Here is a 27,015-nt window from a genome sequence, read left to right as displayed (position 1 = left end):
GCATAATTCACATATTTCATGTTTTTCTTTAATATGGCTAAATACACAACGTCCACGTGTCATTTCAGGAAATACTTGTTCAGTAATGGACATTATTAATTAGAGCAATGCTTTGGGACCAAATATTACTTCTTTATTTTTAAATGATGACACAACTTGAAGGTGATTAAAAAAACAAGACTAGGCCTATTCACTGTATATTTATTTAATAAGTAAAGGATCTGAATACTTTTTCCACCACTTAATGTGACTTTAAAATAAAGTCTGACTGAGGTCATACACGGTAACAGTGGTGTTGCCAACATCTGCGTCTGAGTCCCGTCGCCACGCCTCCAGGAGCACAGCTTCTCCCCACATCTCCTCCCTCTCTCCGGCCAGCTTCACTGCTAGAGGCGCTCTCCCTGCCGAGCGGATGTGCACTCTGCCTGGGCAAAGGAAGCACAGCGTCCCGTCTACCTCCGCTGGATACTCTCAATTACACGCGGCTACTACAAGATAGCAAATATCAAGCCGCACCGTCCAATTTACAATATCAGGGTCTCTTTATTCTGATGTATTTTGAAATATTAAAGAGACATTTGTCTTTCGTGTGTGCGGATTCTCATCTGTAAAGTCTCCACAAAGTGATGAGCAGCGCGGAGCTAGGGAATGTGTTCTGGTCGTAAACTTCTCTAAGTTTCCATCCGCTCGTACTCCCGCCATTTAAAAAAATGCAAGTCCTCCTGTACACCGCTGTGTTCCTGTACCTCAAGGAGTCTGCCCACGCAGAGCTAAAAGACAAGTGTCCGACCCGGTGCGACGTGAGTACCTGTCCGAGCCCCAGCTGCCCCAGCGGCTACGTGCCGGACCGCTGCAACTGCTGTCTGGTGTGCGCCCAGGGAGAGCGAGAGCCGTGCGGCCGCAAAGACGACCTGCCGTGCGGGGACGGACTGGAGTGCAAACACCCGGCGGGCAAGCGGCTCTCCAAGGGCTTCTGTCGGTGCAGGTTCAGCGCCGAGGTGTGCGGCAGCGACGGGAAGACGTACGGCAACGTGTGCCAGCTGAAGGCGACCAGCAGGAAGGCTCTGCAGCAGGGACTGCCAGGCGTCACCCAGGTCCAGAAAGGACCTTGTGAGTCCAGCACAGGTACGATTTATGCATTGGTGGCTTCATTTAGTAAACCAGACAGTCTAAAGAAGAGGGTCCATGGCACCTAGGGGGGTCTCAGAGTTAGTGCAGAGTTGAAAGTTTAGTTTTTCAAAAAATAAAATATGTCTGACAATGTAGGCTACGTTAATGTGAATCTAATATATCAATAGCAAAGATAAATCGGCCTATTTGTCGAAAAAAATATGTAAAATGTATTTACACATTGAAGATATGGTAGGTAACGTAGCCACCATGGAAGCCACAGGTTGTCACATGACCAGCCGGCAGTCCCCTATTTCGTAGGATATCATACAAATTGTTGTGCATCACTTTTTGTATGATATCATACGAACACGTTTATGAGAATGTGTTGGTATGTGCCAATATATCAGATTTCTCGTTCATTTTCTCTTGGTTTTCTCTGCTGATGTTAATCAGGGTCCTCCTCCAGTCCAGAAGGAGGTGGAAATGCACCTGAAGCTGTCTGTAACAAAAAAAACACCAGAAGAACAATACCTTATAGGGCTGGGTCGATATGCGTTTGTCCCCCTTCGATTCTTTCACGATGCATGGGTGCCGATGTGATTTGTATTGCGCTTTTCATTTATTGCGATTCTAGAAGTATTGCGATTTGATAGTATTGCAATTTTCTTTTCCTCAAAAGCTGAATAATAATTTCTAAAAACTGATTGTTTTCTAAGAAGAATGCACATCACATGTCAGTCAGTCAGTCTGACATTTATTTCATTTGTAAAGAAGAATATTACGTGGATTTTCTGCTTTTTCTGCTTTCGGTCAGAAAACGGATATGAGGTAGTCGCTGTTGGCGGTATGGTATAAACAGAAAATATTTAGGTGAATCATTGTTAAAAAAATGAAATAAAAAAATCGATTCTAGGCAAAAGAATCCATTTTAAAAATCGTCTCAAAAAAAAAAAGTCACGATACATACGATTTTTTTTGTCCTACCCCTAATACCTTGTGCACTTACAGCAATAACACTTGTTTTATAAACTGCTATTCCTTAGGCCAAGAATTAACTTCAATCTGATGTTACTATAGTAGAAATGGGTTTCCCACAATATTAAGTTGACTCATCAGGAGAGTGCAGTCTGGCCCTCCACCCCCACCTCAATAAACTGCCCTGTGGCTTTTCTTACTGTCTCCAACTCACTAATAAGAGCCAGATTAATAAGGCTTGGTCTCCAGAGTAATGCTCCACAGCAGCATTAAACACCGGTTAGAGGGCAGGTGCAGGTTTAACAGCCCGTTAAAGCAGACCAGAAGCAGTTATTTGGAACAGTGAGAATGAACCCCACCTCCTGTAAAAGTTGTTATTCTGTCCTACAGACTGGCCTAGATAATTCCTCAACCCAAACACAGAGTTCGTGTGCAGGCCTCGCTCTGTAAACAGGGTTTCCGTCAGAGAGTGGAGACTGCTTCATGAAAGGATGTAAGTAGATTCTATCTGAGCAATGGTGTGGGCTCAGGCAGTTTCTATCTTGGAAGGGGAGGGGGACTTCACAGCAGACTGCTTTTAGACTGATATGAGGCCGGTGCTGATGTAGTTACATTACATTACAAGTCATTTAGCTGACGCTTTTATCCAAAGCGACTTACAATTGCTATATATGTCAGAGATTGCACGTCTCTGGAGCAACTATGGGTTAAGTGTCTTGCTCAGGGACACATTGGTTGATATATCGCAGTGGGAATTGAACCCAGATCTCCCACACCAAAGGCATGTGTCATATCCATTGCGCTATCACCACCCGTTTGTGTCTATATCAACAACGTTTCATTTCCGGGATTGTTTAGTTACCGCCGGAAATTCCGTAGGATGTCCCTAATTTTCCCGTTACCTTGCGCTTTCTTTGTGTTGGCGTTCTAAACTCTGGTGGATTTCTGAGGACTATGGTTAACTGCTCCTCAGATCTCTGCAGGGTAAATCCAGACAGCTAGCTAGACTATCTGTCCAATCTGAGTTTTCTGTTGCACGACTAAAACTACTTTTGAACGTACACATGTTCCACCAAAACAAGTTCCTTCCTGAGACTATTTTGCAGAGGCACCGTGGCTCCGTCCAGAGCTTAGCACCGCGCAAGACGATTGTGATTGGTTTAAAGACATGCCAATAAACCAGAGCACATTTTTCTCCCATCTAGGGCTGAACGATACATCGAATTTTCATCGTCATCGCGATATGAACTAGCGAGATGAACACATCGCAACAGACAGCCTGACACGATGAATAAGGGAAAACAGTTTACACACTGAGACGACGCGAAGCGTAATACGCTGCTCTGTATTGTTTCCATTAACAGTCTGATTATTTCACAGAAAATGAAAACCGGCAGCTGATTGGACAAACGCGTCACGTGGTTCTTTTTTCTCCGGAAATTCACAGCAAAGAATTTCTAATATGGGAAGAAGTTCCACTCTCTCGTTACTTCCGGCTTCTGAACTGGTTGCAGTTCCACCAGAGTTCCATATAGGGGGCGCTCACAGGCCAGTGCAGAATGAATGGGACTCTATGGAGCTATACCCCTCAAAATCCACTTTTCTCAGAATATAATTTTTTGTCTAGTAATTTGAATGTTGCATTCGAAAGGGGAGGCTAAGAAAATACACACTGCTGGGTGTTACATTTTTTTAAAGTGGCTTTTTTGTTCTAAAAAGCCTTTTAAAATGTCAATGACGTCATACACATATACGGCCAGAGATTCTGCTTTACGGCAAGCTCTGAGTCACTTCCTTTTTTCTCTCGAGGCATCGACAACACAGCTGACAGGTTAGACTCTCCCTGTTAATACACGTGCTAGAAAGAGGTTTGCTAATGTTTTAAAGACCACGCCGAAATATTCACTCTGGCATTCTGGTTCTGCTTCGGATGCCGTCAAGCGGGATCTCCGATCGTAATCAGTCCTTCACTGACCAATCAGCATTCATTAGCAGAATGCTAGCGTGTTATGGGCAACAACGACTCAACCTGTAACAAATCGAAAGGGCTTAAGTACTCGTTCATTCAACTTTTGACCTATAATCCATGTTGAACTTGCAAAAACTACAATCAAATCTGAGATTTCTCAACGACAATCAGGCGAAAGAGACAAATTTAGCCGTCTAGCTCCATAGGGTCCCATTCATTTTGCACTGGACCGTGATCACCCCCAGTGGAACTCTGGTGGAACTGCGACCAAAGTAGGTACAATGGGGCTTAATAGGGAGTGGAACGACTTTCCGTAGACGGGCTTTGTTCACAGCCAGACTGTCATGGCGTCTCGTTCAGAATACGATCTCATATTGTACTAAAATAGTTCACCGAAACGTGTTTCTGAAAACATTTTAAGCGAGAAATAGGCCATGCAGTTGCTGAATCTGTCTTCATTTCAGATCAACAAAGGTCAGTTTAAAAGATTTTCGTCGAACGTTAATTTCTTATAGTTATAATGCCTCATTTATGTGTCATTTGTTCAATAAAAGCATGTCAAAAATTATCTATTTGATTTCTTTATTCAGTGGGAATAGGCTATTCAATGTTTAGGTTCACAAAGAACCTATTAAAGCACTAAGACATGGGAACAGTATAGCTAACATTCACATTTGAATATTTATCGCAAGTCATATCGTCATCGCAATATTAAACAATGTTATCGCACATCGCAGCTTTTCCTCATATCGTGCAGCCCTACTCCCATCCCGGAATGCCGTGTGGACTAGCCAGACCCTCCTCCGCAGCGCTGTGGAGGAAGGTCTGGCAATGCAAGACTAGTGCTGATGTGTCTGGTGCTGGTAGAGGATGACTTGGCCACACAGCAGAGTGGCTCAATGGATGGTTAGTCAGTGGGTGCACTTTGGTTTACTTTGGAGTAAAATATCTAAATGTTGAACTGCCACACATATTTCATTCCTTTGTGGTAATGTCTGAAGTTCTACCATGGACTCTGTAACATTTTTTGTGGAAAAAATGCCTTAGTTACCTTGTTTCTAGCCATTCTAGCGTGGTATAGAAAGCCTGCAGGAAGACTCAGCTCGATTTGTGCCAGTTCTCATTAATATTCAACGAGCTAAGCTGCTTGACTCTGATTGGCTAACAGCTAGCCAATGAGAGCCTGGCTATCAGCATCCTTTACTCAGCGCAACTGGGCTGACTTTGACGATCTCTTGACTTTTACTCCACCAACCGGTCAAATTTACATTAGTCTCGCATTGCCAGACAGACATACATTCCAGGATAGGAGTAAAAACGCTTTGGATTGTTGGCATTTCTTTAAACCAATCACAATCGTCTTGGGCGGCGCTACGCTCCGAACGCAGAGATGGTGGCTCTGCAAAATAGTCTGGGGAAGGAACTTGTTTTGGTGGAACATTTGCACCCCGCAAAAGAAAACGCCACATACAATATTAAATGAAGTTAACTGTTTACATAATACATTAACATGAGCTATTTAAATTAGCTGGATATAACGTTAAATGTTATTAGCTCTCACCAGTGTATCGCTGAGTGTAATTTGTCAACAGCAATTCACCAATCTGCCCCAAAACGAGTTAGAGAGGAAATGCCGAAAACATATTCTTTGTAAATCTTTACAATCATTCAAAGAACCAAGCAGGCCTGCCTTGTTGCACGATCCAATTTTTCTTCAAAACTTGTCATTTTCAGCGTGTAGCTTGAAGGTTGTTGTTTTCCCTATTGGAAGGGAGTTTGAAAATGGCGACACAAAGAGAGCGGACATCGCGTCGGCTGTCCCTCATCTTCCCCAGGCTTTATCCTGGAAATGTACTTCTGTTGATTCAGACTAAATATCCACTTATTCTATTAAATATTTCATATATGGAACCATGGATTGGCGCCACATTTTGCACAGACGTTCATGGTTCCAAGACGATGAGTCCTTCTGACTTAGTGATCCTCGCATTGAAATGTGTAACAGTGTGTGACAGTGCATGTTTCTCATTTGCTTTGTCACACTTATATACATGCTCCTACCTGCAGTTCCCAACAATTTATTAGACTACTGTCTCCATTCAAAACTAAACGGGGAGAAAAGTTACTCGCCATTAAATAACCATCCTTCCTTCACTATATGCTGTTTTACCCTCTTCATTTGTACCACATTCTCTCTCTCTCTCTCTCTCTCTCTCTCTCTCTCTCTCTCTCTCTCTCTCACACTCCCACTGTGCCATCTACCACCCTGTTCCAAACAAAGGCTGACCATCCGTTTTTAGCCTGATCTCCTCCAGCCATTGAGTTCAGATAATTTCTGAACGCTATCAAGATCCACTCGCGAGAGTTGCGTTACCTTTACTTTTATAAAGACTACACTCAAACATCACTCATCAAGCTCACATTGTTATTAACTGTTATTTTGGGCTGCAGTGACGGACTGGCCATCTGGAATTTGGGCACTGCACATCTCTTTATTAGTCTCGCTTAGCCTGACCTTGCTCCACAGCGCTGCGGAGGAGGGTCTGGCGAGTCCACACAGCATTCTGGGATGGGAGAAAAAACGTGCTCTGGTTTTTTGGCTTTTTTTTTTTTTTTAAACCAATCACAATCATCTTGGCCAGTGCTAAGCGCCGGACGGAGCCATGGTGCCGCTACAAAATAGTCTCGGGAAGGAACTTGTTTTGGTGGAACATGTGTACGTTCAAAAGTTGTTTTAGTCGTGCAACAGAAAACTCAGATTGGACAGATAGTCTAGCTAGCTGTCTGGATTTACCCTGCAGAGATCTGAGGAGCAGTTAACCATAGTTCTTTGAACTTCTTCCTAACATTTAACAGAGGTAACACAATAAAATACCTTACAATCATTTTTGGTTAATTTCAAAAAAGTCATTTCACACATGCAGCCACAAACACTTCTGTGTTTTGGTGGAGCTGTTGCATTATGTACTGTGCTTTAACGTCGAGCCTTTGTCTTTGTGCTGGATGTGCCTTTAGGAGAGCGTATCATGTCGTAGCACCTAGCGATCTGCCGACGCTCTAAGATGTTAAATTGTTGTCAGCATATGTCACCGACTGTAGCAATAGCGCCCGTCGGTCGAGTGCGCGTTCCAAATTTGTGCATTTTTCAGTCTGAAAATCAAACGTGTTGTGTTGGATAGGCTGGACGTTCAGTGCTGATGAATAAAACAGATCTGCTGCTCTACTGACTGACACACACACACACACACACACAGACACGTACCAATGGGAGATATCAACTGAGGAAACAGGAAGTCCCTGCAGCCCAGAGTTGTGGCAGACTCCATTTACTTTTCCCCTTGATCCTTTTTGTCCGGGTTTAAAGGGTATGTGGCGGGCACACACACACACACACACACACACACACACACACACACACACACACACACACACACACACACACACACACACACACACACACAAACACAAACAATGTCACTAGAGCATTACGGGCGTGGTTAACTAAAAATATACTGTATGGGTGACTGACCTGCATGTCTCAACTCCTAAATTGGTTGTGGTAAATTATCCATCATGCCCATTTATATCAGTAGTAGAGTTAAGCAAAATTGTCCTGAATTGCCAAGGCAAAAAAAGAATTCATTTTAAGCAAGGAAGTCTTTTTCCCCCAAAAGAATCAGTAGAAGTCGAGTTTTAAAGCCTTGATTAATCAACAAAAATAGAATTAGTACACTTCAGTTTTACCTTTTGACTATTTCACTAATGTGATTCAAATTCCGTACAACTCATGAAAGCTTTCACATGTGCTGTTTCAAACACCCTCCATCTGGTCCATGAGCCTCTCTGGGGAAGAATTGTCAGACAGAGAAAGTTATTTATTTGAGCTTTCTGACAGGAGCATCAGCAGGGGGGGGATTCTCTCTTTCTTATGGAAGTGTGCATTACCTTATTAATGGAAAAACCTTTTGACTTTTGTCACTCCTGCCATGGTGATCCATGACAATTTGGTGCTCTCATAAAAACAATTCTACTGCAAGAGGATTAGGGCCACAGGTGAAAAAATATATCGAGTTCAGAGAAAAAAGTCAGAATCGATAGGTTTACATGGTTTAATTAAAAAAAACAAAAACATTTTTGTTGTACTGCTCATTGCTGCAGCTCCTCTTTTCACCCTGTGTGTTGAGTTCTCTGTTTTAGCTACAGAGTGAGACATCTCACTTCTGTTCCATCTTTGTTGGGAGTCGCACATGCTCAGTAGCTAGGTAAGGACTACTAGCCAGTCAGAAGCAGAGTATGAGGGCGTGCCCTGACAGTACCTAGGTAAGGACTACTAGCCAGTCAGAAGCAGAGTATGAGGGCGTGCCCTGACAGTACCTAGGTAAGGACTACTAGCCAGTCAGAAGCAGAGTATGAGGGCGTGCCATGCTAGCAGCTAGGTGAGCATTATAACGTGTGTTACAAAGTGACCACGTTTGTCTCTGAAGTAAAGGCTGGACTACAATAGAGCTGTTTGGAGCAGTTTGTGTGTTTTCTGTTGGAGATGGTAAGTCCCTTTGGGGTGGACTTTGGGCTTTTTCACTTTGTAAACCTATAACATGCACAAAAAAGATATATAACACAATAAAGGAAAGGGGAAAAGCCAAAAAGCATAATATGAGCACTTTAAAAAAAAGTCTGAATTCTGACATTAAAGTTTTAGTGCGTAATGTTTTTTTAATAATGAACATCTGTTACATTTAAGCCATTGCCAGATGAGTTGCTACAAAGCTAATTAAGACTATCAGCTCCACACAACTCTCTCTGGATTTCTCAGTATGACTATGTTCAGAAGATTGTGGCGTCCGGCTACTTGCGCGCGCAGATCATGTTTTTTTTTTTAATCCTCCGTGTCCTCCTCGGCTACTAGCAACTGTTGTTGCTGTGTGGAGGAGGGGGAGGGCGGGGGGTGGCGGATTTTTTATTTGTTTTTATTTATTTGGATGGTGATTGAATTATATTTAAAGGCTGTATAATGAGCAATGGTAGAAGAAGTATTCAAATCCTTTACTTAAAGAGGCTATATCTAACTTTCAGTTTGTGTTGATTCTAGCGGCCCCTTTGGACTAAAGCGGTAGTGTTTTTACCACACCTGCTGTCCTAAAGGTCTAGGAGTTAGCGTTACGGGAAGGTCATATAGTCACGATGAATGTTTTGTACAGACAGAAAATCATTCATTTACAATAAGAGAAAACGTTACAGATGCATCGTTGCATTTCAAGTTTTACATACGGTAACTTAGCCTACTTTGGATGTATCGTGAGATAAACCGGGTATCACTGTCACTGGGTCACAAGACAAAACATGAAGAGATTGTTGTAGCAACCAACATAATAATAACTTAGATTAATATAGCGCATTTCATGAAACATACGGATGCTTTACACAAGTACAGGGAGACAAGGGAACAGAAAATAGTAAGCCAACACAAACACGGAGTAAAATAAATAAAAACCAGGCGCTAAATGGAAGAGGGTCGGCTATTGACGTACAACCACATGGCGCATTGTAAAGTTATTTCATGAATGAAATAACTTGAAAGACATATTACATACCTGAGGGCCAATTCGGGTTCATTTTTGAATCATTTACAATCCTGTAATTGTCTCCATCTGTTGAAAGCCTGATCGAATATGACTCACGTTATCGCCCGTCATCTTTCACTTTCCCTTTTATCTTTTAGTTGTTCTTCGTTTAATTTCCTTCTTTCCTGTGATGGCCCTGACCCAGTATCAGCCATAACTACAACAGATAACTTCTAATATAACATACAATTAGGCCTATATAAAGACATCTCCTGCTACCTTTTACCTGACTGGATAAGCTAACACAAGCTTTTCAGCATTAATAAAAACTATATAAAACTAGCGTTCTTTCTTACTGTCACAACAAAATTGTACAAATGTATGAAGTGTGTGTGTGTGTTTGTTTGTATTGGGAGAGGTAAGGATTTTGATTGCATAGCTTTGTTGGGAAGGGGTGGGGGGGACTGGTTTTAGGAAGTGGGAACGATTGAGCCCATGATAGTTTTTATTGTAAATTAGGTGTGACTGTGATTGTAAAATTGTATATTCTCATGTTTTGTATTTCACTTGCGTTGAATATTTATTGTTTTACTGACCTGCCAAGGGACTACAGTCGGAAAATAGCACTTATGCTACAACCGGGTACAATGCATGTCTCCTTGTTCTTATAAAACAATGTTAATGTTAACTTGTGCATTGTCCCTGTTTAAATAAAATAAATAAGTCTCGTTTGCTGTTACAAGTCATTTATGATCATCAGATGGAACATCACAGTTTCAGAAACATTTAAAAGTTACAGATAGTCACTTTAAGTAAACGTATTAATACTACCCTGTAAAAATACTCTGTTACAAGTAAAAGTCCTGCATTGAAAATGTCGCTTAAGTAAAAGTATGTAAGTATCATCAGGAAAGTGTACTTAAAGTATTAAAAGTAAACGTACTCAATGCAGAAAAATCCTCACCTGTATTTAATGGTCTAATCATTTCAGCTGTACTTATAGGCCTGTCTATAATTGGCTAGTTTAATTTGTAATAAAACATTGCATTTTATACGCTACATGTGCTTTGTGTGCAATACTCTTAATCTGTAAAGTAACTAGTAACTAAAGCTGTCAGATTAATGTCGTGGAGTAAAAAGTACAATATTTCTCTCTGAAATGTAGCGGAGTAGAACTAGTAGATGAAATTGAAAAATGAGAAGAAAAATCTCAAGTATGTCAAATATGTACTTAAGTACAGTACTTGAGTAAATGTACTGAGATAGATAGATAGATAGATAGATAGATAGATAGATAGATAGATAGATTTTTATTGATCCCAAAAATGGGAAATTACAGCCCTACAGCAGCAAAATATCAGACACACAGCACACATACAGAATATACATGAAATAATAAATAGGATAAAATACAAGAACAAATATTTAAAATGTATACAAGTTAGGAATAAAAATATTCTAACTACTTAAATAGTATTAATAAAAATGTAAGTAAACATATTGTGCAAGTTGCACTTAGTGCAGTTGTGATGTATATGAGTCTTATCTAACAGTGATGAAGTGTTAAAAGTTGGATTGTCTGTTGTAGGAATGATTTCTTGACTACATTCCACCACTGATTATAAGAAATAAATGAATTTGTAAAGACCAGTAATGTTAAGACTTAAACCCGTTGGCTTTTGCCTTTGGTTGGATTCTGCCTGTCATTTGAGAATCTCGTTTCAGTCTAAAATCCCAAACCACAGCCTTGGCTCAGCAGCGTACAGTGCAGCTGTAGAGAGCACGTGGAACTCATTTTCACTGGTATACAGTAAAAGGGGGTCACGACATGATCCTGGCAAATTAAACTTAGTTTTCCATCAGTGCTGCCAGCTTTGTGCCATCAGGTGGGTTTGTTAATGTTTGGGTAATGGAACAGAGGGGAACTGGTTTGCAATGTTCTGATGCAGATTTACTGTCTTTACTTTTGACTGTTCACTGCATATTTCAGGAGTTAAGTCAGAGAAAAAAGGATTTTGGTGCCACCATCAGAGGCTCTTAAGTATGGAGGCCCTAAAGTGACAAAACTAAGCTAGCCGCCTAGTTTGTATCAGGTTATGTGGATACTGCCAATACACGTTGGACAGAAAAGAGGTTATTACTCTTGGTCCAAATCTGCTCACGTTATCAACAAAAAGAGCTTTCTAAGCAGCTCCTTAGAAAATGTCAGAAAATGGTTAAAAGTGTCAATCAGTGTTTCCCAAAGCCCAAGATGACGTCCTCAATTGTCTTGTTTCGTCGACAACTTAAAAAAGATATTCAGTTTACTGACACAGAGGAGTGAAGAAACTAGAAAATATTCACATTTAACAAGCTGGAATTAGAGAATACCACAGTAGTTGGCGATTAATTTAATAGTTGACAACTAATCGATTAATCGATAAATCTTTGCAGCTTTACTTAGAACACTTAAAATCAAAAAGTTCATTTGAACAATTTCAGTCTGGATGCTGCCAAATTCACAAAACTAAGACTTGTTTGTGCCACGATGACATTCTAATAGACTCACAAACTGGCAGGTGCTTGGTGTTAGTACTGTTACATTTACTGTAAGTGCTGTGGTTTGTTTCTTATATGGTTTATTTTAGGGCTGCAACTAATGATTATTTTCATAGTGGATTAATCTGTCGATTATTTTCTCGATTAATCGATTAGTTGTTTGATCTATAAAAATGTCAAAACATGGTGAAAAATGTGGATCCGTGTTTCCCAAAGCCTAAGAGGACGTCCTCAAATGTCTTGTTTTGTCCAAAACTCAAAGATATTTAGTTTACTGTCACAGAGGAGAGAGGAAACTAGAAAATATTCACATTTAACAAGCTGGAATCAGAGAAATCTTATTTTTTTTAATAAAAAAATGACTCAAACGATTAATTGATTATCAAAATAGTTGGCGATTAATTTAATAGTTGACAACTAATCGATTAATCGATTCATCGTTGCACCTCTAGTTTATTTGGTACCTCCCCAACGTGAAGTTTTCTTTCACAACTGGTAACTATTCTACTGTCCACCTAGTGATTTGTGGGGTACAGCAAGGGTCTGTCCTTGACCCTCTGCTGCTTTTTTTATATTGTATTAAATATAAATATATCTTCCTGCAGTTGAGTCTCAACAGAACTGAGATATTAATCTTTACTAATATTCCTACTTGTATCGTCAAAACTGTTCACCATTCTCTAGCCATGTAATGCCGATGTGCAAGAATAAAGTATTCCATTTTGACTCAAGTTTATGTTTCAAGTTACATCACAAAATGCCTGCCTCTGTCAGATCCATCCTTTCAATTCATGACACTGAGAAAGTCCTCCATTAACGCCTTATTAGCTTCTCAGATTCAGTAATCTAACTGAGAAGCTAATAAGGCGTTTGTAACGTGCTTTCTTCTGGTTTGTCAGTTAAAATTTCATTGAATTGCTGCTTAATCAAAGTGTTGACTGGTTATTCAAATACATAATTCTTTTTGCCAGTATAGGTCCTTCACATGCTGCCAGTCCTCGTTACAAGTTCAACTTCATAGCCGACGTGGTGGAGAAAATCGCTCCAGCTGTGGTCCACATCGAACTCTTCCTCAGGTATTGTGTGTGTGTGTGTGTGTGTGTGTGTGTGTGTGTGTGTGTGTGTTTTGTAGAGGTTATGTTATCATGTCAGTTCAGAACATGTGACTTTAAAAGGTCAACTTTTAGAATCCATTAAAAAACAACTTTGCTTACATGTTAAGCAAATGGGTTTCATAAGGTAGCTGTAATATATCCTTATTGAAGCGAACCTTCTCACATAATATTGAAGCTATGTCTCAATTCAGGGGCTGCAGCCTTCGGAGGCTGCATTCGTAGAGCGATTGCGTCACACCGGCGCGACCAAGTCCGTCCCATTTCATTTAATTTTGAAGGCTCCTTCAAATGCGGTCCACAAATGTGGCCTCCTTTTACAGAATTCGGAGGATCCAATAATTGTATCCTTCACAGCCCCAGGATTCCTAGCACTCATTTGGGCCTTCAAGCAGAAGCACAGGCAAGCACAAACGGCCTACAACTGATATTTCTTCTTTTTACAATTTTCCTCTGCTATTTTATTATTAAATTGACTTCTGAGAATGTTTTAGGGGAGAAATTAATTAAAATTCATGGCAAATTAAAAAATTTTCTCCAAGTGTAGAAGCTCCACAAATGGCAGCTGGCTCTGCGAGGGGGTAGCTGGATATATGGCCGGAGACAGGAGATGTTCACGTGTAGGCTACATGAGGGATTATTATTTATGTTCCTCTCTTTGAGACACTTGACTAAATGGTAAAATAAAAAGAACAACTTCTGGCTCCATTTCGGTCAAAACCTTTTGACCACTTATCAGCTGCAGCTGTCAAGGTTGCTAGGCGACAGGAGCGGCGCTTCGACGCAAACTGGAAATGCCCTGCAGACCAGACTATTTAATTTCGGCCTTCTTGAGCTTCGAATGCTGTGGCCTCCGAAGGCTGCAGCCCTTGAATTGGGACATAGCTTGAGATTTATGGCACACAAGTCTTAAACTTGAGATAACAGGGCCAAGAAAATGTTTAGCAATCACATCTTCTCTCTGTAAGCCAGTCCAGCTCCATTTCCTAATGTTTGTATTCACGCCCCCAGGCATCCTCTCTTCGGTCGGAACATCCCTCTGTCGAGTGGGTCTGGCTTTGTGATGTCAGATAACGGACTGATTGTAACCAATGCCCATGTAGTCTCCAGCACCACACCGGTGTCCGGTCAACAGCACCTCAAGGTACTGAAATACTGTTTTCGTCACTTATGCTTCACTTTAAATGCTCACGGACGTGTTGGTTTGGTGTATTTTCAGTGGGGGAATGTAACTAAGTACATTTACTCAAGTATTGTACTTAAGTACAAATGGTGAGGTTCTTTACTTGAGTCTTTTCTTTCCATGCCAATTTCTACTTCTACTCCACTACATTTCAGAGAGAATTATTGTACTTTTTACTCCACTACATTCTTCCGACAGCTTTAGTTACTAGTTACTTTACATATTAAGACTTTTGCACACAAAACATTAAGTTTATAAAATATGGTGTTTAATTATATACAACTATATATACATACATATATATATATATATTTACACGTCCAGCTGAAAAGGTTTGACCGATTAAACACTTAGTTGATTTACATTTTGGATCGTTTCCAGTTTCTAAAATGTCAGGATTTTTCTGCATTGAGTACTTTTACTTTTAATACTTTAAGTACATTTTCCTGATGATACTTACATACTTTTAGTTAAGTAACATTTTCAATGTAGAATACATTAAAGTTGAACACTGACACCAAATACTGGCTACTGGCAAATTCAAGACATTGTCAATTACCTTCAAAAAATGATATCTAATTGAACCACAATTGGCTAAAACATAACTTACTTTGGTTCTGTAGAAGGTACGTACAGTATGGCATTAACCCTCGTTGCAGAAAAAGTACTGGATGCACTGTATTTGATACAAGGCTAACTCCACAGAAATGGACCAAACCAAATCCTATGCTCTGATTTAAGTTTCAGTTTAGATGTTACATTTCTTGAAATCTCATTCTTCCATTCTTTCCTTAAGGTCCAGATGCATAATGGTGACGTGTACGAAGCCAACATAAAAGACATCGACAAAAAGTCAGACATTGCTACCATCAAAATCAATTCACAGGTGAGTGCACAACTCCATGGGATTTTATGGGATTTTCTTAAAGCAACACTAGAGAACTTTTCCCGCTTCAGTCCCCCTACAGGTTGTCTCATTGGAACTACAGCTCGCACTACCCGATCTGGCAAACTTGCATAATGTAATGTAATGGACAATTCCGCTTCCAACCTGTAGGGGGACCAAAGCGGGAAAAGTTCTCTAGTGTTGCTTTAACAAGCAATAAATAAGAACGGAATGTCATCGTTTTGCTGCCAGTTTGAAACAGACCATTGTGGTCACGTGAGAAAAAACACGCCAACAACACAGAACCTTTCACTAATTGTTGAAGTAATGTTGCTTCAAAGGGAAAGGATGTTTACACTGAGTAAATAACCTAACCTAACGATGCCATGTTGTTATTGGTTGCATCATTCCATCAAATTGTATTTGTGATGTCTTTTGCATCATTTGATATTCATTCCACACATGGATGACATCAATTTCCATCGGGAGGGGGGGTCGCAATATTTGTTAAAGGCCAACGATGTGTCAAACCATTCTGAATGAAGTATTATAGTGCTGCAGAGACGTCCCGACCTACAAATCCCATCCTACAGATTTACGAAAAACTCTTTGTTTGGTACAGATCCTCGCAAATATGACACTATAATCATTTACATTTTTTTCTAAATTGAATTTTTTTTTTTAGATTTGCCAATAGGAATCTGGTGCAAACCCCACTCAGAAAGACCCCAGTATTAAATTCAATAAGGATTTGTTTTAAAATTTGAATAAAAGGAATAAGGGAAGTCTGAAAACACTCGTGTCTAATCCGAGAACACCCAGATATGTAAAAAAAAAAAAAAAAAGTGGCACATTCTTGGCTATGTATTGGTTTTATACTTTATGGAAATGTTCTTGATGTTTTGTGCACTATTTCCCCAGAATTAAGCCATCATTTGTTTTTTACTTGGAACACTGTCAGATCTCTGTCCGAATTTGAATTAACTTTTATCGTTTTGAGCAAACATAAATTTGCCCAAGTCACAGATATGTCAGTGGAAGAGGTTAACTACATATCTCTTCTCTTTTGGTTTGAGTCTGTTGTACAATACCGCTAGCAAATATTTGCTAACATTTGCAATGAGTGTGTTGACCAGTTAGTATCACGTTCTTTAAGTATGGTTACAAGGACCTATACGCACACCAAAAGCACAAGGTGATGATATATATATATATATATATATATATATTGGAGAAGAGGATTATCAAGTTATTATATACAATACAGGTTCAAAACCCATTAAAAACAAAAGAAAATGTTTTTATTTAAAGATAGGAAACCCATTCAACATGTCTGTTAAAGGACACATATCATGTTCATGTTCAGGTTCATACTTGTATTTTGGGTTTCCACTACAATATGTTTACATGCTTTAATGTAAAAAAAAACAAAAAACATTATTTTTCTTATACTGTCTGTCTGAATATACATGTATTCACCCTCTGTCTGAAACGCTCCGTTTTAGCGCCTGTCTCTTTCAGCCTTACCTTGCACGGCAGCAGGATTCTCGCGATGTCACGCGAGAGAGAATTGAAAGAAAATCCATCTTGTCAGGCTTTGAAGTAATGCGTCAGTGTCTGTACTACTAGCTTGCCGAACCAATCGGTGCCAATCTGGCAGCTACGGGCATTGTTTAACCAATTTAACAATGGTTAATGTTATAGACAGACGGTTCCTCCAATCGCCTGCCAGGTATTTTTTAGAGGTGCAACGATGAATCGATTAGTTGTCAACTATTAAATTAATCGCCAACTATTTTGATAATTATATCGTTTGAGTCATTTTTTTATTAAAAAAAAATAAGATTTCTCTGATTCCAGCTTGTTAAATGTGAATATCTTCTAGTTTCTTCTCTCCTCTGGGACAGTAAACTAAATATCTTTGAGTTTTGGACAAAACAAGACATTTGAGGACGTCCTCTTAGGCTTTGGGAAACACTGATCCACATTTTTCACCATGTTTTGACATTTTTATAGATCAAACAACTAATCGATTAATCGAGAAAATAATCGATAGATTAATCGACTGTGAAAATAATTGTTAGTTGCAGCCCTAGTATTTTTTTTAAAGTGCCTGCCCTTTTCCAAACAGTTTCCAAGGACTGCTTCTCAGATGGTTCTGTGTAAGAAAACCATCTGGCGCATCAGGTTACTTTAAGCCCCCCTCCCGAAAAAAAAACCCCAGTGTGCTCTGAGTAAAAAGATTTCTCACCTTTGCAAGGTAGTTCTCGAGCCTTGGGTGGAGATACTCAGATTGGGGGGGGGGGGGTATACTCTAATGAGGCTGCATGTGACATAAGAAGGGGAGCCAAATCTAAATGGCTTGTTGAATCCCATGTTTTCTCAACAATGCAGCCCACAAAAACTGACTGAGTTGCCTTATTCCACAGTTTGGAGGTTGGTAGGCACACAAGATACCAAAATGTATGTGCACAAGCACTGTAAAGTTACTTTTTGATTTAATGATATGCCCGCTTTAATCCTCACGGATAAACTCTAGATAGTAAACAAAACAGTGTCTGTTTACAATGATGACTCCACAGTGTAGCATGCACCCGCCTCCTGGCCTCCACTAGCACTCGTTGCAGTAAAACTCCAGCAGATTAATGATTCTGTTCTGGGCTTGTGTGTGTGTGTTTACAGTGTGTGTCGTATATCCAGGTTCACAGTGGTGTTAATACTGTAGGGTGGGGTAACGGACCATAATCCAAACCTCCCCCTGGGGTGATACCGAATACTTCCAGCTTGAGTGTACAGCACATACCACCTCAGGGATTATAGGGGGATTTTCTTAGTTTTCTTGCTCTTTCGTCAACTCCCAAGTGAAGTCGCATTAGTTTGCTGATTTTACTGGGCTGGACTTTTCAATAATATTGTTGAGAATTAAATCTTCATTTAGCTTCTTAAGGACAAATCCGGCACAAAATGAACCTAGGGGTTAATAACATGTGTACCGAGTTCACCGTTCTCTGGGATATGTTTTCATGCTAATCGAATGTGACCAGTTTTAGCGCAAACCGCTAATTAGCTTCTACCGCTAGTCGTCGGGGCACGGGTAAAGTAAAAAGAAATCGCTATTTCTTTACCACTAACAAGGCTCAAAATAGCACCACACTTCAATGGTAGCATAATGAGGGTCCCTACATGTAAACCGAAGCATTGAGAACTTTGTAAGTGTACGGACAGTTTATTAAAAAGAACCAGACAACCAACAGTACCGTTCACGTATACAGGCAGGCGCCATCTTGGGAAAACCGTCAAGACCAGTCAACGTTTTGCGAGTATGGAATGCCTTGGATGCCGACTGTGCTGAACCATGGATGTTGGAGTTAGGGATGTCAACGTTCCTTAGCTGCGTGGTCCTCCAGAGAAACTGGGACCATGTCTAACCTGCAAAGGTTAGACATTAAAGAAGCACTTGTACCACATTAGGCTGGACAAATAAGCACATGTCCTGCACGCCATGCAAGGTGTAACCATTCATCCCCCAAAAAAACAAGTCTAGAAGATTTTTAAGACAAAGTTGTGCAAGTTGTTGCTGTGTCTGGCATTGAACCAAGCTTACACAATTTGGCCAGTTTGAATTTCCTCAAACAAGACAAGAAATTCAAACTGACCACACTGAAAGGCAGGACTGTGTCCCATGTTTGGTTAGGTTTAGGCCACAACCACACAGGTCGAGGTTAAGCAAAGATAATGATTTGGTTTAGAAAAAGATTGTGATTGTGGCAGATACATTCCATATGAATATGTTGTAATTATGAAGATATGTTCATTAAAAACATTTGATTTAAAAAAAAAAGCAGTAGCACGAAAACCTCATTTTCAGAAGACAGCGATGGTTTAAAAACAAACAGTGAGCAAATAAGACTTTCTGCTTTGGGGATGCTATTGCAATTTTCTTTTCTTATCTTTCCATGACTCAAAATGAAAGCATATGTGTATATCCAATCAATATAAGGCAGTTGTGTATCTGTCAGCAAGTTTAATATCTTTCTGCCACGTAGAGGCCAAAAAAAAAGCTTTACACGCATATATACTTTTAATATCTTGTTCCAACAGTTCAATGAAACTTGGTTTAGACTGAAAACATTTTTTATAGCTGCCACATTTCACAAAATGGAAATATTCTAGATGCATCATTTTCATAAATACTTCCCCAAAATTTGTCTGGAGAGCCTTATTTGGTATCTTTGGAAACTTGGAGATTTTCACTAGAAATTCAAGATATTTGAACAGTACTTGACCATACAAAATGTGAGTGTCTAGATGAAGACACAGATGGGTGGGTCATTTCTGTGCAAAAATATCAGTTGAACCTCGGTTGACATCTCTGCATTAGAAACAGGGGAGGAGTAAGAGAAAGAGAAACACAATCCAGAGCACTCCACCTTAAAGAAATCCTTTCTGCTCATTCCTTCTCTCCCTCCGTCACACCATCTGTCTGCTGGGAATGTGTTTCTACTCAGCTCCATTTTTTTCCTCCCTTTTCCTTCACTTTCTCCACCAATTTTTTCTTCATATGCCCTCCCTTTTTCTTTGTATTTTTTATATATATTGTATAGAATTTGGCTGCATAGTGATATTTTAGGCCATAGAGTTTTCAAATGTACTTTTATTGATTTTTCTTTTTTTGTTTTACAGCATTTTTCATCATCATCAGGCTGTCATTCATGGTTTTCCACTCTTTATCTAATTTGTGTTCATCACGTTCCACACGTGTTGGAATTGTTGATTGTTGGTTGTGCGAAGGTTTGATAGTCTCTTTTGCCATACTAGCACACTGGATTCTTGGAACTGTTATATTTGTAACATGCATTTAGTCTCATTTCCCTGAGTGTGCAAAATGTAAATGTACAGGCCTCTGGGCCGAGGTCATTTTGGGTGTATGGGAGATTAACGAGCCGAGGAGCAGCGGTTACACAGCTGTGAAAAAGGTTGGACTAGGAAGAATGCAGTGCAGACTAATGGAAAGCTTTTTTGTACTTTTGCTCTATGCCTTTAGATTAGCATTCACATTTTACCATTCATAATATTGTTGTAGAGAAGTGCTCCTTTGGAAACAGTCCAACAAAAGCACAAATATCAAAAGCATACAGAGCTGAACATTAAAAGTTATTACCTTGATAATCTTTTATCTTTTATCTTGCAGTTCAACCTCAGCTTTTTAGTCCACGGCTCTGTTTTATTTACAGCGGGATGTACCTGGCTAGTTTTAAGGTTTAAAGGTCCCATATTATGTTAATTTATGTAGAACATGTTTACATGTTTTAATGTTCAAAAAATACTTTATTTTTCTCATACTGTCTGTCTGAATATACCTGTTTTCACCCTCTGTCTGAAACGCTCCATTTTAGCGCAAAATATTAACAATAGATTCATGTGATTTTAAAAGCATTATTTTTGACTGGAAAAAAATGAATGACTAATTGTGATTTCTATTGGACCTTTAAGGCTTGTCTTTCCTTGGTTCCATCTTACTTATGCATATTATGCTTAAGTAGTATTTCTTTATAATAAACTGTGTATAGACAAGATGCAACCAGAAGGGCTTCCTCCATGTGCTCCAGTTCAATTCAATTTTATTTATAGTGTTAAATCATAACAGATGTTATATTAATAATATTAATAGCAGTAACAATAGTACTAATGATAATAGTATAATAATAATAATACATTTCCTAAAAAACCTTTCACATTTAAAAGCATGTTGGGTGAATTGGACACTCACACTTGTTTGTAGGTGTAAATATAAGTGTGAATGATTGTGCTTTCTTGCTTATAAAGGGTTCCCCCAAATGTCCTATATCGTCCTACAGCGATATCTTACCCTTTGTCTGTTCTTGCCTCTTCCTAGACAAAACTGCCTATATTGTTTCTGGGCCACAGTGCAGACCTGAGACCCGGGGAGTTTGTTGTTGCAATCGGCAGCCCCTTCGCCCTCCAGAACACCGTCACCACTGGCATCGTCAGCACCGCCCAGAGAGACGGCAAGGAGCTGGGCCTCAGAGACTCCGACATGGACTACATCCAGACGGACGCTATTATCAATGTGAGAATATATCAAGGCAGAAAACATGTGCTCTGCGTCAAAAGTATTGTTAAGCAGTGTAGTATGTTGAAGTTGTTAAAATGTCACATTGTAAGGTGTTTGTGTAGTTTGCTACGCCACAGTGAACTACTGTTTTTTGTGTTTTCCTTCACAGTATGGGAATTCAGGAGGACCTCTTGTCAATTTGGTAAGCTTTTGGTTTCCTACCTCAAAGCTTGCCTGCTGTAAAATACCTTTCTCTGCTTGGGTCTGTTGTAGGGATGCACCAAATCCAGGATTTGGGTTCGGATTTGGCCGAATATTGGGTTTTTTGACGGGGTTCGGTTTCTGCCGAACCTTAGAATTGTTTTCCACCGAACCAAACCCTGGCTGCTGCTCGTTAGCTAACGTTAATTAATTAAACGCTAATTTCAGCCACCCAACATGCCTTCTGTAGTGGAATGGCTTCCAATGACGACCAAAAACGCTTGTATTTTACTGTGAACATTTACTGTTCAATATGTTGCAGTTTTACAAACAAGAACAACTTAAACTTGACGGACATGTTTTGCATCTAGCGTCTCACGTTCATCTCAGTAAGCTAGCAAAAGTACACAACAGACAACTTCTGTGTAGGCTACTTCAAAATAAAAACACTTCCTGTGACAGTTCGCAGTAAAACTAAATTACTGTTTAACAAATAAGGTTGTGTACCTTTTCACATATCAGCTGTAAATCAAGTACTGTAAATAATGTAAATGGTGAGTTTTAATCACACTATAATTTACCATTTCCTTTAGACTGTTTTAAACTAAACAACATGAATTTCTTATTTAAGTGCTTTAAACAAACATTTCACAACACCTTCATCATACACTGGTTAGCGAATATTTACCAAACAAAATTGTCACTCATCTGGCGATAGCGATGTGCTTTCCTACGATGTGAAAAGAGTGTGTGAATTCAACATTAAGTTGTAACATTTAACTATTTTAGAGGCTGTGGACGTTGTTTACTTCATAAATATGTTATTGTGTTAATGGACTGAGGATGGGAATAGTACTTATTCGGCAGAATCTTAACCAGTGTATTCGGTATTCGGCCAAATCTCAAAAATCTGGATTCGGTGCATCCCTAGTCTGTTGTTTAACTTCACGAACAGGAACTCTTATTCTTGATGACAGCAAACTAAGAAACTTATTTTTTTCTGTTGTATGGCCTCACAATACTTCTGTGTCTCTGTATTTGAGGATGGTGAGGTGATTGGCATCAACACCCTAAAGGTTGCAGCAGGAATCTCATTTGCCATTCCCTCCGACAGGATCACTCGCTTCCTTAATGATTCATTTGACAAGCACAGCAAAGGTGAGTCTGGTAAGGATAGGGCTTGGATTAAACATCTGTGAGTTTCTTGCTGAATATACAGAAACTAACTGTCTAAGTCTCTTTCAGATGTGAGGTCAATAAAGAAGCGTTTCATTGGAATTAGGATGCTGACCATCACACCAGTGTAAGTCTGAACTGATGATTATGTTTATGGGAAATATGGCAAATAGAGAAAATGGATAAGAATATAATGATGGTATCATATGTTATTTCATTAAATAATATCCAACTTTGTTCAAATACTTAACTGCCGGCCTTTTTTAATGCATGTTACATACTGGAACCACATGTGCACAGCTCAGAGCAGGTTACAGCACAGCAACATTCAAATTCAAAGCTGTTGAAAGTAGCAAAGGTGTCCCACAAGGATCTCTTTTGGGTCCTCTTTTATTCACATTATACTGATTAGAAATACCCTAAAAATGATCCCCTCTCTTTCTAATTTGTCTGATGAAAATGCACCTTTTATGCTGATGAGTTATTTATTGCATTGGCTCTCTCACAACTTTCTTTTAACTGATCTAAGCATTAGTTAAAGCTTGTCTTGGTGATAAAGTAATGTTATTTACACATTCTAAAAAGAAGCTATTGGACCACCCAACTACTTTAACAGGCCATGGCAAAACTGTTGTTTCTTCTTATATATTTTTAGGATTTGTTCTAAATGATTTCATTCAATCTCAATATTCAGGGGCCTGTGAAAATTCTGAAGAGGAAATTGGGATTTTATTTTTAAAACAAGGCCTATCTTAGCTTAAAGGGGCAGTTCAGATATTTTGAAGTTGGGTTGTATGAGGTACTTATCCATAGTCAGTGTATTAGCTACAGTACTGTAGATGGCAGTCAGCACGCCCCCAGTTTGGAGAAGCAGGCAGGGTACCAACATGGAATTTACTGCTGTTGACGGGGGCAGCCAGCAGCAGCAAAATGTATTTTAGTCACCTGAAAGTGTAAGCTATATTTAGAATATTTTCACCACTTTACCTTGCTGAAATGAAATCTTTTATATGAATGTATTATACATTTTATTTTTCTCAAATTCTGATTTTGTGGCATATTTTGTGTTATCCATCTGTTATTGTTTATATTTAACTTTTTACATCCTGTCTTGGTCAGGACACTCTTGCAACGAGGATTGTTTGGTTATATAAAGGTTAAAGGTTAATAAATATATACAGTATTTATACACCTTTGGTTCCTGAAATAAATTAGTTAAATCTCACCAATATCGGGGACTTTGGTAAGATAATGGACTTTTTTTGAGAAACTGTATATTTGTTGGTTCCAGGTTAATTGAAGAGCTAAAACAGCAGAACCCAGACTTCCCTAATGTTACCAGTGGGATTTATGTCCATGAGGTTGTTCCTCACTCACCTGCACAGAAGTAGGTTTACTTCATTCATTCTCTCCTCAAACAAATGCAGCATACAGTGTTTTACTCATTTCTGTAGTAAAATCAATGCTTTACCTATAACAGTCTCTCTTTGTCCATCTCTTTGTCCCCAGAGGTGGTATCAAAGATGGTGACATTATTGTGAAACTGAATGGCAAACCTCTGATGGCCACAGCTGACTTGCAGGGGGCACTGCAGGAGGAGACAGCCCTACTACTGGAGGTCAGGAGGGACAATGATGACTTGCTCTTTAACATCGAACCTGACGTTATCATGCAGTAGACATGGGAAGCAATGCACTCATGCAGAGTTAGACCAACATCTAAGGCCCTATTTTTGTGAAAAAATGTTGGATGGTGGAAGTTCTGCACCTTTGCAGTGAAACGTTTGTCAAGGGCACACAACTTCTGATATTTTACTTTTAAAAGTAAAAGGAGCCAATGACCGACATTGTGCAATTGAGTTTGGTATCAACGATTTACAGTTGTGCCTTCCGCCTGTTCAGACCAGGTCAATATTGGAACAGGTGCGCACAGGAACCCCCTACCGAATCGCATAAACCCAAACCCCTTTGGTATATGTTATGTTTTACTTTGATTATACATTTTTCAACCAGTAAACACATTTGCTGGACAATTCCCTTTAAAAAATATGATGTTAATATGAGGCAATAACGGCTAAGTTAAGCAGCCCAATATGGTGCACATCACAAAAAGATAAAAGCAAAGTTGGTGAATGTTATTGACTTGAATGTAACTTGAAACTAGCTAATAAATTAAAACAAAAACAAAGGTGATGATAGTGAATTAGCTTTTAAGCATTTTTCTGACTGGGGGACATGGTCATAAGCGTTCTACAAGTCCTGCTGCAATGACCCCTCAGTATCCATACAAGAGTAAGTCCACTGTTCCACTGTACCATCCAAATTGCTTCTACTTAGATCTAGTTTCCGTGGCTTGTGGTCAGCACACAAAGTCCCCTGCCATCACATGATCCATCCGTTTGGTAATTCACTTGACCTTCACCTGAGAGAGATGCAACAAAGGTTCATTGCCGGTGTCTTAACCCCTTAACTTGCTCTGCACTTGACCCTTATGTCCTGGTGGGGCCAGCAGTTGCAAGCCATGCCCTCTGGTCTCCCTAATCTAAATCCAGTTGAGGTAGCTTGCTTCTCAATTAGCCACTCCATAGGGAGTGAAGAGGGGACTGACCTGGAACAAGCAAAGCTCTTGAAACTTGCGTTGGCAATAAATCTCATACTGATTCTGACTCACCAGTCCATCTACATTCAAACCCTCAACTTTGTCATGAGTTTTGGATGATGACTTGAAGAACTGTGGATACAAGCATTCAATTTGAGTTTCCCTTGCAAAGTGTCTGGGCAGCGTTAGGAGCTCGAACAACCACAACGAGCTCAGAGTAGATTGGCTGCTTCTTCGTGTTGAAAGGAGTCACTCGGAGTGGTTCAGGCTTCTGATTAGGCTGTCTTCAGGATGCCTCCCTTTTGAGGTGTTCTGGCCATGTCCAATGGTGAAGAGACAAAGGGGCAGAGCAAGAATACACTGGAGGGATTATATATCCCATCTGGCCTGGGTACACATTGGGCTCCCCTAGGAGGACCAGGAGGAAGCAGTTGGGGAACATGATGTATGGGCTTCTTTGCTGAATGGGTGGATGATGAGAGTCACTGGGTATGGCTTATTATTGCCAGTTTGACCCAACAATAAATGCACCAATGCCAACCTCACTGTTAATGGTGAACAGAGTTGTATTGAATGATAGAGGTTAATGAGATCAAGTCTGTGTTCATAAAATCTTTCAGGTCATTATCAAATGCAAATGAAGTGCAATCTTATCAATTCAGTCACATTCATCAACTCTGCTTCTATCATTTGAGTTCCCTCCTAAACTATAGATGATTCTGAACAGTATACCAGCGTATAGTGTCAACATAACATCAACTCGTAACCTGCACGTGGACTACACTTTGCACCACCTTTTTCATGAAAATAGGGTTTTAGTTTTGTCGATATTGGCCTTCAATCATCATCCAGTGCAGATACGAAGGACAGTCTTTCTTGACCTCAACTATTGAGTGCTATGTTTATAATTTTTTATTATTTGTACTGTATGTCAGTTGTATGATTAGAGGAGCCATTCCAAAATGTTGCAGGAGGATTTTGCTAAATAGTTTGTAAAACCTGCAATGAAACCTGATTTGTTTTAGATATGAAAATGGTTTTATTAAAAGACAATGAATATAGTCCAGGCAGCTTCATTCCAAAAATGCTGAAAAACCTTTATTGAAAATGGTGATGACTTGTATTAAATCTTTTGCTGGAAAGTTCCTATAACCCCATACTAATGGCGTTTTTCCATTACATGGTACCTGCTCGACCCTACTCAACTCAGCCGCGGTGTCCCGTCCTCCATTTTCCATTGCAGATTTAGTACCGCCTCATGTCTGAGGCGAGAGTGGCTGGTCGTCATAGCGACGCCGCAGGAAACTGCCGTGACCTAACGCGACACACACAGAACATCGAAGGTGTGTTGTTTTTGACTCTCAGCATGTGGCTGTTGCCGCAGCCAGAAGAAAAATTTAGTTTCAAAAGAAGCTGGAGGCAGCAAAAAAACGCCGCTGGCTAAATTATTTAAAAATGGCAGGTTTGTTCAGGACACCCCCGTCTGTCGCTAGCAATGATGACGCAGTGATTAGTGACGATTCTCTCCGACCAATCAGTAGTCTGCAGGTTTTCACATCACCTTTTGGTATCTCCTCAGCTCGCTTGGAACCTCGACGGAGGTGATACTAAAAAAAGTACCTGTTGG

The 27,015-nt window shown here is 39.8% G+C and overlaps 1 protein-coding gene across 1 annotated transcript; it reads left to right on the top strand.

The window, feature by feature from the left end:
- The first annotated feature begins 336 nt into the window (after positions 1-336).
- htra3b (HtrA serine peptidase 3b) lies at positions 337-24,893 on the top strand. The gene is made up of 10 exons (XM_031290844.2): positions 337-1,125; positions 13,133-13,232; positions 14,280-14,412; positions 15,248-15,337; positions 21,234-21,428; positions 21,583-21,615; positions 22,658-22,772; positions 22,860-22,917; positions 24,082-24,177; positions 24,300-24,893. Exons 1-10 carry the CDS (start codon positions 711-713, stop codon positions 24,466-24,468), a joined length of 1,404 nt encoding a protein of 467 aa, XP_031146704.1. The 5' UTR covers positions 337-710; the 3' UTR covers positions 24,469-24,893.
- Positions 24,894-27,015: the final 2,122 nt, after the last annotated feature.

Source organism: Sander lucioperca, chromosome 17, assembly GCF_008315115.2.
Source record: "Sander lucioperca isolate FBNREF2018 chromosome 17, SLUC_FBN_1.2, whole genome shotgun sequence".
Classification (NCBI taxonomy): Eukaryota; Metazoa; Chordata; class Actinopteri; order Perciformes; family Percidae; genus Sander; species Sander lucioperca.
The sequence above is the reverse complement of the archived record's forward strand: the minus strand, read 5'-3'. Positions and strand labels throughout refer to the sequence as shown.

What these genes read in the sequence shown, in the direction of transcription:
- htra3b (XM_031290844.2), top strand. Translation starts at nt 711, where the DNA reads ATGCAAGTCCTCCTGTACACCGCTGTGTTCCTGTACCTCAAGGAGTCT. An exon ending in ACCTTGTGAGTCCAGCACAG is followed by an intron (nt 1,126 to 13,132) that starts GTACGATTTATG and finishes TTGCCAGTATAG; the next exon opens with GTCCTTCACATGCTGCCAGT. An exon ending in ATTTGACAAGCACAGCAAAG is followed by an intron (nt 22,773 to 22,859) that starts GTGAGTCTGGTA and finishes AGTCTCTTTCAG; the next exon opens with ATGTGAGGTCAATAAAGAAG.